General features: G+C 45.5%; 1 protein-coding gene across 2 annotated transcripts in view; it reads left to right on the top strand.

Moving 5' to 3' along the window:
• MICU1 (mitochondrial calcium uptake 1) overlaps nt 1-16,649 on the top strand; it is a 627,696-nt gene that overhangs the window by 239,013 nt on the left and 372,034 nt on the right. For both annotated transcript variants that reach the window (XM_078643080.1, XM_078643081.1), the window contains exon 7: nt 4,007-4,089. In XM_078643080.1, the coding sequence (XP_078499206.1) occupies nt 4,007-4,089 (83 nt within the window). The remainder of the gene's footprint in view (nt 1-4,006; nt 4,090-16,649) is intronic.

Genomic DNA, 16,649 nt, shown 5'->3' with positions numbered 1-16,649 from the left:
CGGGCCAGTCCACCAGCACACCTTCTGCAGCAGCCTCCACACCCTCCTGGTTCGACCTTTTAGGGCCACCAATCACCAGTGGGCTGCAGGATTCACCATCACCTCCCCACTGGCTCCCCATCACGGGTTTGCAGATAGTCCGGTGGGGCTACTCCCTCCCCAAGGAGACTACCCCTCCATCCATGCCACCGTAATGCCATTGCATGTCGGAGGATCATTTGACCCTTCTCCAACAGGAAGTTACGGATCTCTTGGCCAAGGGGGCTATCGAGCAAATTCCTGCCCCAGAAGTAGGTTGTGGTTGTTATTCCCACTACTTTCTGGTCCCCAAGAAGGACATGGGCCTGTGTCCTATCTTTAATCTCAGGAATGTCAACCTCTTCCTCCGGAAGGAGAAGTTCAAAGTGTTGACACTAGCTCAGGTCCTGTCTGCCCTCAACCCTGGAGACTGGATGGTAGCGATGGACTTGCAGGACGCTTACTTTCACATCCTCGTCCTTCACGGTAGGCCACAAGCACTTTCAGTTTACTGTGCTCTACTCTGGCCTTACCAGCGCCCCTTGGGTGTTCACGAAAGTGATGGCGGTGGTTGCAGCTCATCAGCATAGATCAGGGGTTCCAGTCTTCCCCTATCTCGACGACTGGCTGTTGAAGGCGGGCTCACCCCAGGAAGTCATCTCCCACCTCTAGACTAAGGCGGACCTCCTGCATTCGCTGGGGTTCACTATCCACTTGCCGAAATCACACATGACTCCCTCTCAATAGCTCCTTCTCATCGGAGCGGTTCTGGACACGACGCAGTTTCGTGCTTATGCTCCCGAGCAGCGAGTCTTGGATATTTGGTTAATGATTCCGATCTTTTAGCCTCTATCCCAGGTTTTGGTCAGAAGACCTTGAGGCTGCTGGGCCTCATGGCCTCCTGCATCCTGCTGGTAGATCATGCCAGGTGGCATATGCAGACTCTGCAGTGGGACCTGAAGTTCCAGTGGGCACAACATCAGGGGAATCTGTCGGATTGCGTTCAGATCTCGGAGGGCACTGCACGACATCTGGAGTGGTGGCAACGAACCAGGATTGGGTCAATGGCAGCTCCTTCCCTAACCAGAGTTCACAGTGGTAACGGATGCATCACTTCTGGGGTGGGGCAGCCACATGGGAGAGGCTGAGATTAGAGGCCTCTGGTCTCCGGCGGAGTCCGGGCTCCACATCAACCTTCTGGAGCTCCAGGTGATCCATCTTGCGCTTAAAGCATTCCTTCCCTCTGTCTGGGGAAGAGTAGTGCAGGTGTTAACGGACAACACCACCGCCATGTGGTACTGCAGCAAACAGGGCGGGGTGGGGTCGTGGACCCTATGTCAAGAGGCTCTCCGTCTCTGGACATGCCTGGAACATCAGGGCATATCCCTGGTGGTTCAACACCTGGCAGGTTCACTGAACACCAGGGTGGACGAACTCAGCCGTAGGTGCATGATGGATCACCAACGGCATCTTCACTCTGAGATGGTGCAAGGTCTCTTTCATCAGTGGGGAGATCCTTGGTTAGATCTATTCGCGACTGAAAAGAACGCGCAATATCAGCAATTCTGCATGTTGGAATTTCCAAGGTGGCACTCGCTAGGCGACACATTTAGCCGTGAGTGGAGTTGCAGTCTTCTATACGCCTTTCCGCCTATACCACTTCTGACCAGAGTGTTGAAGAAGATCAGGCGCGACTAGGCCCAAGTCATTCTTGTGGCTCCGGATTGGGCGCGAAGAGTCTGGTATCCCGAGCTGTTACACATGGCCATCGATCCTCCGATCAGAGTGCCTCTTCTGGAGGATCTTCTGTTGCAGCAGCAGGGGACAGTCCTCCACCTGAACCTGTCCATCCTCCACCTCCTTGCCTGGAGATTGAGCAGCGACAGTTGACAGCCTTTGACCTTCCTCGAGAAGTCTGTGATGTTAACATGGCAGCCAGGAGTCCCTCCACTAAGACGTTTTTACGCCTGCAGATGGAACACATTTGTGGCATGGTGCGCAGCAAAGACTGTGGATCCCCTTTCTGCCCCTCTTTCTGAGGTTCTCTTGTTCCCCCTTTCTTTGGCCCAGCAGAGCTCTGCTTTGGGCACTCTTAAGGGCTATCTCTCAGCCATTTCAGCCTTTCTTAGGTTTCCTGATCAGCCTTCTCTTCAAGTTCCTGTTGTAAATCCGTTTCTTAAGGGCATTACTCATCTTTTTCCTCCTGTTACCTTCGTAATGCCTCAGTGTGACGAACTTGCTTCTTACTTACTTTATGTGCGCTCCTTTTGAGACGCTCCATGACTGTCCTCTCAGACTTCTTACTTTAATGACTGCCTTTCTGGTTGCCATTACCTCTGCTCGCAGGGTGAGTGCGTGCCAGGCACTTTCTTCAAAACCTCCTTTCTGATAGTTCATCCGGACAACTCAACTCAACCCTCTTTTCTTCTCAAAGTGGTTACTTCTTTCCACATTGGTCAAACCATCACTCTGCCCACCTACTTTTCGTATCCGCATCCTTCTAAGGAGGAAGAGAGGCTCCACCGTCTGTATCCAAAACGTGCCCTTTCATTTTAATTGGATTGCACCAAGCAATTCCGGGTGAAGGACCAGCTCTTTGTTGGCTACATGGGTGCCAAAAAAGGTCAGGCCGTGCACAAAGGGACAATCTCTAGGTGGGTTGTTTTGTGCATTAAAGCTTGCTACTCTTTAGCAAAGAAGGAGCCTCTAGTGGGATTGCGTGCCCATTCCACCAGGGTGACGGCAACTACCACTGCTTTGGGACGGGGAGTCCCCCTCATTGACAACTGTCAGCCGGCTACGTGGGCATCTCTGCACACGTTCACAAATCACTACTGCCTGGACGGCCATGTCCAAAGAGACGGCTTCTTTGGCCGTTCTGTTCTCCAGGACTTTCCGGTGTGCACGTGGTTCGCAGACCCACCTCCGGGGTGGTATTGCTGAGGTATCTAGTCTAAAGGTAAGGAATCAATAACTAATTGTCTCTTTCAGATGAACAAGCCACTTACCTTCGGTAACGATATATCTGTAAGAGACACAGATTAATTATAGATTCCTTACCGCCCCACCCATCCTCCACGATCTACGAACTGACTGCTAGGGTCAGGGAATCTCTTTTCAGGGCTCTAGTTTTGTGCACCAGTGGTCAGTGTCTTGCATGGCTCTGCGCTTCTGCCGTGGAATGTTGTGTAAAAGAATTGATATCAGCGGGCGAGGTCAGCGTCTAAGTAGCTACCGCGACATCATCCGGGCGACCACAACGTCAACGATGAACGCGGAGCCGACTGACGCCAGCTTTCGATGCGCATGGGTACTGCTGACGAAAAAATTCTCCGGATCCAGTCTAACGCCTGGGGGTAAAGGTAAGGAATCTATAACTAATCTATGTCTTTTACATATATATTGTTACCGAAGGTAAGTAACTTGTTCTTTAAGTCATAACTACTAAAATTGATCTAGAAAATAACCGTATGTGAACTGTATTTATATCTAGCTTTTGCACATATATTTTGGCCGCCTATTCTAGCTGTATTTTGATCTTAATATGTGAAAATATAAGAGTCTCATGTTCTCTATTAAGTGCACTTTATATCATATACTCTATTAGCAATATTTGGATATCGTGCACTGATTTTCAAAATGAAGACTGCCCCATTCCTTTCAATTTAAGAGGACAGAATGTAGATCAGCTTCAGCGCACATACTCTGTTACCATATACATATATTTGTACCGAAGCAATGTGTGTTTCTTACCTGGTGTTCTAAAACCCATTAGAGGTTATTGCATCGTCAGGGCGAGTGCCTTGCCTCAGACTTGACATTCAGAACAAAATTCTTTAAGATTAGATTTGTACTGATCCCGTATTGGTGGAAGAGTTGGATTAGGAGAATTGTACCACAGCAATTCAAAATACCTTTGTATATCAAATGTAATTATTTTATTTATTGCAAATGTTCTCATGCGTTTGCACTATGCTTTTCTTAACAGCACCTCAAAGAAATTTTGAGATTGCCTTCAAAATGTTCGACCTTAATGGTGACGGAGAAGTTGACATGGAAGAGTTTGAGCAAGTGAGTTGTGAACATGCAATAAAACATAACGTTTCATATTATCGGAACTTCCTTTCAGTTCCCCTCAGCATGAGGTTTGTTTTGTTGATATTTTACTCTGTTTAACAGCAAAACAGACCGTAATTGCTTGGTAGTACAACAGTGTCTTCTACATTGCTGTGGGCACCGAAAGCCAAAAACAACCCAAAGCTTCCTTATTGAAACATGCATGGTACAGCAGTCTTGGAAATCTAGTCTCCGGCTTGCAGTTTTGAGGCATACCTTTAGTTGATGTAAGAAAGAAGGACCATTATTAACTGTGCTCATTTGACTTTGCAAGACCAGGGCATATGTTCTAGGCTGAAGTTCTATTTATTAGCTCTTTATTTGAATATCGCAATAAAACAGAGCACAATGTCAAACAGAAAAACATCAGTAAAGCTTCTGTCAAGACTACCGTATTGCCTATTCTGCATAGGTAAAAGCCAGGTGTTGATTGGGCAGCCTGTTCAAGTGTCACTTTGCTGTGAATATGTAATTCACTTTTTTTCTTCAAGTTAATAATGTATTCGAAATATTGGTCACTGCAGGCACAGATTCCGTGAGATAGCAATTCCTAAAGCAAAATCACAATACAAAAAAATAGTTAAAGACCAATAAAAATTCAAACACTCATAAAATCAAAAAGTGTTGGCGTCCAAGTAACAATCACCAATGCTCTGGACCTGAAAGACAATGATACAAATTAATAAAGGGTCAAATTTGTGTCTTTGTACATATATATATCTCGCATATGATGCTAGGAAGGCTTCTATAACATTCTATATATAGCTTAAGGAACTTGCGAAAACAATGCTTAATGCCACACAGTCAGTTCTATTGAAAGCCACCGGGGCTATAATTACAAATTACAATAATTACTTCCCACCATGGATTTATCCTCTTTTGCTCCGTGTATATTTAAATAGCTTTATTTATAACTAATGCACGCAAATAAACAGAATATAACATACATGTGGACATCCGTAAATTTTATAAGTTTTGTCTTCATGGTAATGAGATTAAATTGTATTTAGAAGCAATATCCAACAATATTGAAATGTCATTGTAACAAAAAAAACTGAGGTGAATATGGTGAATGCTGAAATGGCACTTTTACCTTTGAAACTATGCCTAGAGAATTTGGGTGCGATCAGGAAACATTTGGGAGCCAGGTGTTGGTGAGGTTACTAGATCTTTACGGACCTAATAAGCCATATTGAGCAATAAAGCTGTAAGACTGAGGAAGTCTTCCATTATTTTAAGTCAGTGGTAATGTGCCCTTGATAAAAACTTCAGTAACCCCTTGATTTTTTAATCTAGAACGGTCTCTCTCCTGTGTTTTAATAACATTTATTTCTGACAGAGGCTTCTAACTGCAGATTCCTCACCTTAGAATATTTTCCAAGTGTCAGACTGGACCTGGAAATCTTGAGCAGTACCCCTGTGCATCGGTAGGTAGCAGCCATTGACTTCGCATCGGAAGTCAATAGTCAATAGGGAGAGGAGTTGGCCTAACGGCTAGGGCGCTCGACCTCGGACCTGGGGATCTGGGTTCGAGTCTCGGTAACGACGCTAAAACCTCCTGTGATTCTGGGCAAATCACTTAATCTCCCCGTGCCTAAAAAAATGTAACGTAACTGGAAAAATATGTAAAGCGCTCCGATACCTGATTCGGTTCGGGTCTAGTTCGCGCTATATAAAACTCTGCAAAGTGATGTCGCGGTGGCCATATATGCACCACGCCGACACTCTGAATTCAGTTACTTTCCTTCCGTGCCAACAGAGTGGATCCGGAGATTCTCCTCTACCCTTTTTGAACACTTTTTCAACTTTTGGTTGACAATATTTTGAGCAGTTACTCCAAGTATGCAAGGAATATGTCCTCTTACAAACCTACGAGTTTTATCAGACAAATAGCTGTTTTATGCCCTTGTGGTATGTCTCTGATGCCTAGGGTCAGGACACAACCCCAGTGCCATCGCTGAGGGTAAGTCAGTGCACCCCAAGGTGATCTGCAAGCAGGCAATGAAGCTCCTGGCGGTGCAACAGAAAAAAGTTCTGCAAAGTTCCAGGTCCCGCTACCAAGAGAGATCTTTGGGCCGCTCTTGGAGCCGTTCCCATCGACTGTTGTCTTCCCACCCCAAATCATCTTCACAGAAGTCTTGTAAATCCAGCATTCTTTGGCTTCCCTGTTCAAAAGCTGTGTTTCGGTGCCCAGCTCCCACACTTCAACTACAGACCTGCGGTCGGCTCTGAGCTTCCTAGAGTTCCCCAGAGCTGGAGCCCAACTAAAAGACTTCTATGATGCCATGCATGCCATCTTTGGGCTGGCAACTCCCTCTGGTGTGCCTTCCACCCCATAGAGCCAAGAGACGTCTTTGCTGGGTTACTGCCAGCAGGTTCGCCCCTGATGCCAGACAAGCTCTCTGGATCCACTCTGATTCCATTCTGACGTACGCAGGCACAGGTGCCTCAACCCACCCTGGCCCCAGTCTGCCCAATGTCGTCTCTGAAACCGCCAGCGCCGCCGGACGATGAGCCTATCCAATTCCAGTCTGTTCAATGTCGACTTCAGTGCCGTCCAGGTTGTGCCAACCCCTGCACTTGCCAGCCTTGGATAGGCACTTCCTACCTGAAGGGGGGAGGTGAAGAAAAGGGGTATGGATCCTGACGAGGAAGAAAACTGGTTTGAGGAGCTAGGTGACGCAAGTGGTATGAATACCTCCCCAGAATCTGGCATGCTTTGACCTCGGCCATGTTTCCGAAGAAGGTGCATCCTTTGTAACTGTGATGTGTAGTGCAGCAGAGTTCCTGGACCTACGTCTGCCAGCCGTCGAGGTAAAGGCCAACCTCTTGATGATGATGTTTAAAACAGAGGCGAGCTCTCTCAAGACAGTGCTCCCCTTTAATGAGGCCTTCACAGATTTTCTTCTGGGAGCATGGGCTAAACCTTGCACAGGAGCTCTTGTGCACCACATGATTGCCCGTCACTGTCATCCTGCCCCAGGAGACCCTGCCTTCCTCTCCCAGCATCCTTCCCCTGAGAGCCTGATGGTACAGGCTTTAAACCCCCAATCCTTCCATCCCACCAGATAGGGAATTCAAGAGGCTGGTGACATTTGGGAAATTCATCTTTTCTTCCACCAGCTTGACCTTGTCTTTGGGGCCAATATTGCTATACTCTATGGGACTCAGTTGTGAAGCTGCTGCCCATGCTCCCAGGAAGAGGGCCAAGCCATCCTCAACCAAGCTTTGTTGGATGGCTGGCACACAGCAAAGTTCGCTTTCAGATGTGGACTGGACGCCACAGACTCCCTAAGTAAGACCGTGGCTTCTTCGGTGGCACTGCCTTGTTGCAGTGTACTGAGTTTTCCAGAAATGGCCAATCATCCTTTTTTGACATGTTTTCTGATTGCTCCTGCCTATTTGGCAACAAGGCTAACATGGCACTCTAGTATTTTCGTGAAAGCTAGGTCAACTCTAGATCTCTAGCTTCCTCGACCATAGCAAAACTTTAGTCCCTTCCGTGGTCACAGCCAGGGCTCCTATGGGCATCTGCAATGTCAGCCTTGCACCTCAATGGAAACAAAAAGAGATGATGGAGGAGTGCTGAAACTTTTAAAGCACTCACCCCCAGTCACAGATCTGGGTTGAATCCGTCATCTGTCATCATTCTTTAGCTCACTTCGCCGCCCCAATTCAGACACTACTATATGCAAATCAGTTTTGATCCTGTGCCTCATGGGAACAGTCCAGCCTGAACTTCCAAGCCATGTCTTCTCTGGACCAGAAACGAGCATCCTGGTACCGGTTTCATCAGCCAGGCTAGCTTGAATCCAGTGGCAAAGTGAGCAAGGGACCCACGTCTGGGCATACCCTTCCAACTTAGGGCGAACAAAGCAAACACAAGGAGATGATGGACGGAGTGCTGAAACTTTCAAATACTCACCCCCAGTCACAGTTCTGGGTTGAATCCTTCATCATTCTTTAGCCTTACACCTCATACTGAGGACTTCTCAGCCTATTCGTGGCCGGGGCAGCGGATCCCACAGAGGACGCAGGGGCTAGACCGAGAATTTTATCTACTCCCTTGCCCCTCTGGCTGCCTCTGACTCCAAGTCACTTAACTGAGCCCTTCACCCAAAATCGCCATCCAGTTGATAGCAGGATCAGGCACCATCGGCTCCAAAGGAGAGAAATAACATCTGACATCACTTCCCTTGTGGGTTGAAGCTGCCTTCTGGGAGAGTTGGAGATCAGAGGACACTGTTCTCCGGCAGAGTCTCAGGAAAGCTTTCAATGCCAAGCAGAGGAGCTGAGGGTTATCTGCTTGGCATTGAAAGCTTTCAAGGAAAGGCCAGTGCGGGTGTTCACGAACAACACAACTACCATGTGATATTACAGCAAACAGGGCGGGGTAGGGTTTTGGACCCTGTGAAAGGAGGCTCTGCACCTCTGGAATTAGCTAGAGCTCCATTACATCTTCTGGTCGTGCAGCACCTGGTGGGATCTCTGAACGTCTGGTGGGACTTATTCAGCAGTCTATGCCTTGTGGATCACGAATGGCGATTTCATCCGGAGGTAGCACAAGGTCTTTTCCGAGAATGAGGAGAACCATGGCTCAATCTGTTTGCCACCACCGTGGACATGCAATGTCATCACATTTGCATGTTGGTGTTTCCAAAGCAGTTTTTGTTTCGGGAGAGTGGTTGCACTCATACTGGGAGCTGTACGGTTTTCCACTGAAATCACTGCTGTCCTGAGTTCTCAAGAAGATCAGTATAGACAGGGCACAAGTCATTGTATTGGCTTCGTATTGGGCATGGAGAGCGTGGTATCCCAAAATCTTCAGCATGAGATGGTCCTGCACCCTAATCTGCGCTCTGATCACTTTCATGCCTGAAGAGTGTGTGACGACTGTGGTCTGTGATGTCATCCTGGCAGCCCGGTGTCCCTTGACAAATACTTTGAACGTCTGCCATTGGGACATATTTCTGGCTTGAGGCTTCTCACAACAAGTGGACTCCCTTTCTGTTTCTCTGTCGGGGATGCCTTTGTTTGCATTGTCATTAGCCCAGTAAGGCACTGTTAAGATTTGCCTTTCTGCTATATAAGCACTTTTGGAGTTGCAGGATCAACTGTCCCTGTTTAGGTCTCCGTTTGTGATACGTTTTCCCAAAGGTCTGCAAGATTTATTCCCTCCTACCTCTTTTGTTATACCCCCAATACAATCTCAATGTAGTTTTGGCATAGCTCTTGTGTTGTCCCTTTGAGCCCTTGCACAGTTGCTCTCTTTGGCTGCTGACATTCAAGCTAGATTTCCTAGAGGCCATTGCATCAGTCAGGCAGTCCAGCGAACTTCAAGCTCTGTCAGTTCACTCTCAGTATACTGCTTTTACCTGGACAAACTGGTTCTTCGGACACGTTCCTCTTTTCTGTTGAAGTTTGTCTTTCACTTTCATATTAGCCAGAACATCATACTGCCAACGTTTTCTGCCTCACCTCATTCTTCTAAGGAGTAGTAAAGGCTACACTGTCTATATACAAAGAGAGCTCTCTCAACATTGATCGCACCAAAGAGTATCGGGTGGATGGTCAGCACATACAGTTCAGAAACTGACCATTTCTTGATAGATTGTACTCTGTATCAAAATCTGCTATGCATTAGCTAGAAAACAGCCTCCTAAAAGCTTTCATGGCCATTCCACCAGGACCAAGGCCGCTACTACTGCATTAGCATGTGGGGATACCTGACCTGGATATGTGCTAAGCTGCCACATGGGCTTTACTCCACACCTTCACAAGGAACTATGTCCTGGACAGTCAGGTCAGCCGGGATAGGAATTTTGCCTGTTCAGTCCTACAGGACTTTTGGTTTGAGCTAGTTCACAGACCTAAATTCCAGGAGATATTGCTTTGGTATTTATTCTAAAGTGAGGAATATGCAGCTAGAAGTCTACATCAGAAGAACAATATTTGCCTTTAGTAACACTTTTTCTGATAGACTGTTACTGCAGATTTCTCACCGACCCTCCCATCCTTCACAGTTGGCAAGTTCGGCTCTCCGTCTAAAAGACCCTATTAGATACTGCACACCGGTCAAACATGATTCTTACTTGGCTGCACGTTTTTAGTGTGGGGATCGCCGCAAATACCGAGAGGGCACACAGTGAGGGGGCCTGTCAGCTTACCTGCCCCACCGGATCATCTGGGCATCACGACATTGCTGGGTCCCTGACGCTGTGGTTTCCCCCGCCGCCGCCGAGCTGGTGGCAACGCTCGGCCGCGGAGCGGGGTCGAGACTGCAGCTCCCAGCCTGCCCCGGGAGAACACCGCCCACTTCCTGTTTGGCGCCACCGGAGGCGTTTAAAAACAGTCAGCTTCCTCCGCGTCGCGGACGCGCGCGGACAGCGCCGGGCGGCGCCGGGCGGAGCCCGGGCAGAGGGCGGGCCGTCTGTGGCGGTCAGGGGACGCCAAGGGACGGGACGGGCCACCCCCCTGAAAACATTGACAAAAATGGGTAAGCGCAAGCTACAAACATCTGCTAATACCGACAGTGTAAAATCCAAAGTCCCGCGAAACTCCAATAATCCTACCAATATATTGTCCTACCTTACTACTGCTGTGGGCAAACTAAACAAAGAAATTGCAACCACAGAACGAGAGCTGGGACTTGAATCCTCTACATTAGAGCCATCAGGATCACCCTTAATTGAAAAACAGTCTATTCCCTTGGAGCCTGTGATTTGCATTAATAAAGTGCCTGACAGTCTACCCCCGCAACCTACATCTAGTCGGAAGGATGAAGAGGTAACAAACCTTCCTACTGCTAAAAGCTCTACCGGGGACATCACAAATGCAGGTATGAAACCTGCAAAGAAACAGTTTAAAAAGTCTAAAATGTTTATTCCTTCGAACATGAAACAAGGAAATTCTATAACAAGACACTTTGAAACCTCTGTGAGAGACATGGTTGAGGACATACTCACTGAAAAACTGGAAACTGTACTGACCCAGATTTGTAGTGACATCACTGAAACGCTAAGCGAATGTGTTTTAGAGATCTTGAAAAAATGCGAACGTATAAACACATACTTAGCTTCAAAAGATCCTACGCATACTAATGTAAACACCACTCTGACTGATAAACCTCGAACTCAAGCATGTTGGGTCAAAGGGGACCTCAAATGGCTGTATACCATCGACTCATTTGAATCCTCCCCCTCGCCTATGTCACACAGCGGGGTAACATCTGCAGGCCAGGCTAAGGGTCTGGAAGTTCAGGGGATGGTTACTGTCCCAGATAGGCGACACTCTCACCAAAAAACGCCTATAGCTGAGAGAGAGAGAGAGGTTAAGAAGAACAGTAATGCGGAACATAAACATACCACTCATCTACCCCCAGAGGCCACCCCATATGTGGCTATTTTAGTAAATGTACCCCCCCCCCCCCTTAAACCAGGTGAGGTAGAATGACAGGAAACCCTGTTAAGAAATATTAAGGTATGGTGTGACAAACTGCACGGGTGATAAAAATCTCTCTGCCAGTATTAATATGGGGAGACGGGTGAACTGGGTGGGAAACACCAAAAAAAACCTTAAGGGAGACTGTCTTATTGTCAATTTCAATAGACCCTATGAGGCTCCTAGACTATTTTGGGATGCAACGGATATGCACATAGAAGAAGGAGAGATACGAGCACTACCATTGGGGTTTTTCTATCATTGCCCTGAACTACATAGGAGGAGCTTACAGGAGAAAGGACAAATAGCTATAATAAGAAACCCGGCAAACCATCCAGTACCTTTAAACAGCTGGGCGACTAAAAAATCTGGATTACTCCCAAAATCATGTCATCACATCACTACTGCGAGTCAGGGGGGCATTGTTATGACAAACAGATTTACACCCTTATCTCACTTGGCTGATAATGATTGACTGTCACAAGAATGTTCACTTAATACACCTAATCGTCCCATAGCACATCAGGAAAGAAGGGAGCAAACTGTAAAACTGGTGAGCTGGAATATTGCAGGATTACGCTCGAAGAGGGATAATAAGGACTGGATTGAATTTTTAAGACAACATGACATAGTGGCGCTGCAAGAAACATGGGATAGGGAGTGCAATTTCTGGGTGAATGGGTTTACCTCATACTTTATAGCTGCCCGTAAATCCAAATCAGGAAGGGACAAGGGAGGATTAATGTTCTTAATATCGGTAAACATTCTAGGTATAGTGAAAGAGCTCAATACTGCCTCCCCTAACTTCTTAGCAATAGAAGTTTTAATGCCAAACAACAATAAAGTTGTATATATCAACTTCTATAACGCAGTGCAGGAAGAGCACCCAAATGAGCATATTCATTCACTACATAAATTTTTATCCTTATATAAAGAAGCTCAAACCACTTTTTTTTATGTCATCTTAATGGGTGATTTTAATGTCCATTTATGTGAGTTAAACTGCCAGTACCTTGACTCAGATTACCCGGCACATTCAGCTTATCAGCATTTCGAACACAATCTAAAGGGAGCTGCCCTGGAGGATTTACTGACAGAGGTAGACCTGTACGAACCTGGATTCGCTGATATTACGGATCGGGTTCCTACATATAATGCAAGGGAAAGTGAAATTATTATTGATTACACGTTTTTATCACCTGGAATGTAAAATTCCGTTATATTTTACAATGCTGTTCAATCTACTTTAAGTGATCATAATCCAGTGGTGTTGGAAGTGGACAACATCACACTGTCCTTTAATAAAACAGTGTTTCCCAAAGTAACTATTGAGGTTATAACCAAGGATCAGGGGAGGAGATAAAATTGTACCAGAGGAGTTCCTATCTATAATTAAATCTAAGGTTGGGAACGAAATTAACACCTGTAGAGACCCTCTCAGATTCGGAGGGGATCCCATAACATCGTTTGAGACAATTTGTCATCAGGTCTCATTAGAACTTACGGTGAAACAACAACAGAAACCCAACCCGGTGCATAGATGGTTTGACCATAACTGCACTAAAATACATAGTGAGCTCCTGCGTGCTCTAAATAAAAATCCCAGAGACAAGATAGAGGTCTCCTCCTTAAGGAGAATATACAAAACCACAATACAAACCCGTAACAATTTAATAAAAAAAGAGGCTTGGGATGCCTTGTATGATAAAGCTACCCTAAGGAATAGCTCCAAGTTTTGGACCATCGTAAATTCTCCCTTGTTTAATGGGGTACAAAACGCACCGTTGGAAGTGAATATAACAGAACGGGAATGGTTAAACCATTTTGAGAATATTTACGGAAGCAATCTGGAACTTGACACTTACGAGACACACACGAATGAATTAGTGGGGTCAGTACGTAGTTTTACTATTAAAGAAGTACAGACAGCAATAGCTGAGACAACGGGGCATAAAGCACCTGGCCCGGATGGGGTACCACCCGATATGTATAAAGCCAACCCTGACCTTTGGTCAATAATACTCACTAATGTTTTTAATCTAGCCGCAAGCTCTACTCCGGCCATTCTCCCTAAGACCTGGTCCCGCTCAATTATAATACCAGTATTTAAAAAGGGACAAAGGGGGGACACAAGATGTTATCGGCCAATCTCATTGATTGACTCATCAATCAAAATATTGGGGAAAGTAATACTGGCCAGGATAAATAGCTGGGCTACAGATAAAGCCATCTTATGTGAAGCCCAATATGGGTTTAGAGGGGGGAGAGGAACAGAAGACCAATGCCTAAATCTGCATCTTATAATCAACAAATACACAGTAGCAACAAAAGGTTCCATCTTCCTGGCTTTTATGGACCTATCCACAGCCTTCGACTTAGTTAATAGGTCAAGGCTGTGGAGAATGCTCCTGGAGCTGGGAATGGACCAGGCTTTGGTGAACTTCCTAGCTGAGTTACACAGGGACCTTTCGGCATCAATTAGAATGACGCAAGAGGGAAAATGCACTGCCAAGTTTAAATCTGGCAGAGGGGTACGTCAAGGATGCATATATGCCCCAATGCTGTTCACTCTTTACATAAACTCCCTGGAAGAGGTCCTGGCAAGGGTAACACCTGATATTCCGCGTATGGGAGGATCGTCCATCCCTGTACTCCTATACGCGGACGATACAGTGTTACTGGCAAGAACACCTAATGCCTTACAAAGTTTGCTAGACTCATTCGGGGAGTTTATGGAAGGGTTGGATTTGGTGGTCAATACAGAAAAATCCCATGCTATGTCTTTAGGGAACAGAAGAAAGCACTTTAAAACAGTCTCCTGTAATGACTCTATAATAACAAAGGTTAGGGGTTTCACCTATTTAGGAGTTGTATTTGATGATGGTGGCACATGGGCTCCCCAATTATCAAATAAAGCAGCAGGCATAAGAAGATCAACATCTGCCATTTTGGGCTTTGCAAAGAGACTGGGAGGTAAACCGGGGGAGGCAATCCTGTCTATCTACAAGGCAAAAAGTGTGGCCATTGCTAGGTATGGAGCTGCACTATGGGGCTATAAGGATACTACCCTCATACAGAGGGAGGAAAACAAATTTCTGCGAGCCCTCTTCGGTCTCCTTCATTCAACCGCCAGTTATGCTGTACACCTTGAGCTAGGGATGGGTTATATCTCAGACTATTTGAACATGGCACCTATCCTGCAATGGATAAGAACATGGATAAGCCCTAACCTATCTTTGAACCATAAGATTATCAAGGATTGCATGTCCCTTGACAAAGTGGCAGAAATAAAATGGCTGTCCTATATTAAATCCATATCTAGTTATCTTGGACGCCCAGAGATTTATTTTAACCCAGAAAGCTTAATTAAAGCCGACATCAATTGGGTAAAAACCAACTTTATAAAATCTAGGGAACTGGATCGTGAAGCAATAGAACTGTGTAAACCCACTGTAAGGGCTCATGTTTTGTTGATACTGACGATGTGTATCCAACCATACTTGACAACAGTCACCAAGCCCTTCCATCGGTGGTTGCTCACCAAATTTCGTTTTAACCAATTGCACATGTTACTGGGAATTTATAGGGAATGAAGTAAACCAGAGGAAGCTGCTCCCTGTAAATGTGACCATCACTCATACCAGGACACGATGCATTTTGTGTTTTTTTGCCCATTTTATATGGAAGGAAGGAAAAAATGTATTATTCCATTGCTGAAAAATAGGGGTTTTATACAAGTAAAACCAGCTTTACTTTATTTACAGTTAATGGAATCTTCTGTTGTCATGTTTGGGGTAGCAAACTTTTTGGTAGCCTCTATCCGTAATAAGAAGATGAGGCAATTAGGGGAAGTATCTTTTGATTAAAATGTAAATTTATGAATTGAAGTAATTCTAAGAACCAACTGAGTATATATATGAATGCGAACCTCTGGTTACTAAAATACTGTTTTATAGACAGTGTGTAAATTTTTCAAGATAATTTGGAAATATATGCATCTAACAATCTCTGTGAGTTATGTACATTTGACTTGTATATTATGTAAATAATTGTATTTAATATTGCACCCTTGATTTTAATCTGTTTAAATAGCATACTTTTATGATTTTAAATAATCGAATAAAGTGGTCTTTGACTTGACTTGACTTGACTAGTGTGGAAATAGTCCCAAAATAAACTGATGTCAGCGCGCCACGAAGGCACATATATTGGCACCACCACATCATTTCTGAAGAGGGCGACAACGCAGAGCTAATCCACACTACCTACTGACGGACAGAGGTACTGTTAAAGATTTTATGGATCAAGTCTGGAGTCTGGTTAGATATAGGGCTTGATTTATGGTCCGGCGGACAGGCTACTCCGTCACAAACATGACTGATATCCTATACGATGTATTACAAGTGCATTATATCCAATGAGAAATCTGTTACGTTTGTGATGGAGTAACCTGTCCTTAGAACTCTAAATCAGGCCCATAGTCTCTATCAGAACAAGAGTTACTCAAGATAATCAACTTGTTTTTGTTGGTTTACTAAACCAAATGATATGTATTTTCTTTTCGATAAACATATTTTATTGGTTTTAAAACCACCGAAATGGTAAGATTAAACAATTGATACACATGCATCATGATATAGAAGAAAGGGTAACAATTACACGATTCAACGTCTCTCAAGTAACACATCATATTTGAATTAAGTGCCAACCAAAATTTTATACCAGTTGCAATCTCAGACAAATTGACACAACCACTTCCCCCAAATCTGCCCATGTTTGCGGGGCAACGTCTGGCCTTATAGACCACATGTTTCTGTTGCACACACCAGTCTACACCTCGCCACCACCCCGACAAAAAGGGAGGAGCAGGGGACGTCCATCGAGCAGCAGTATCACATTTGGCGACCAGAAGGCTGTACTCAAGAAGGACCATTCAGCTCTCATGCCTCCAGAGTCCTCAAATACATCAAGCAATATCAACAAGGTGGATAGAGAAACCTCCGACCCAAGGACATCTGAGAGATCTCGGATCACCATCATCCAATAGTTCATAACCATAGAGCAGGACGATGCCA

Source organism: Lissotriton helveticus, chromosome 5_1, assembly GCF_964261635.1.
Source record: "Lissotriton helveticus chromosome 5_1, aLisHel1.1, whole genome shotgun sequence".
Classification (NCBI taxonomy): Eukaryota; Metazoa; Chordata; class Amphibia; order Caudata; family Salamandridae; genus Lissotriton; species Lissotriton helveticus.
This window is presented reverse-complemented; position numbering and strand designations above follow the sequence as displayed.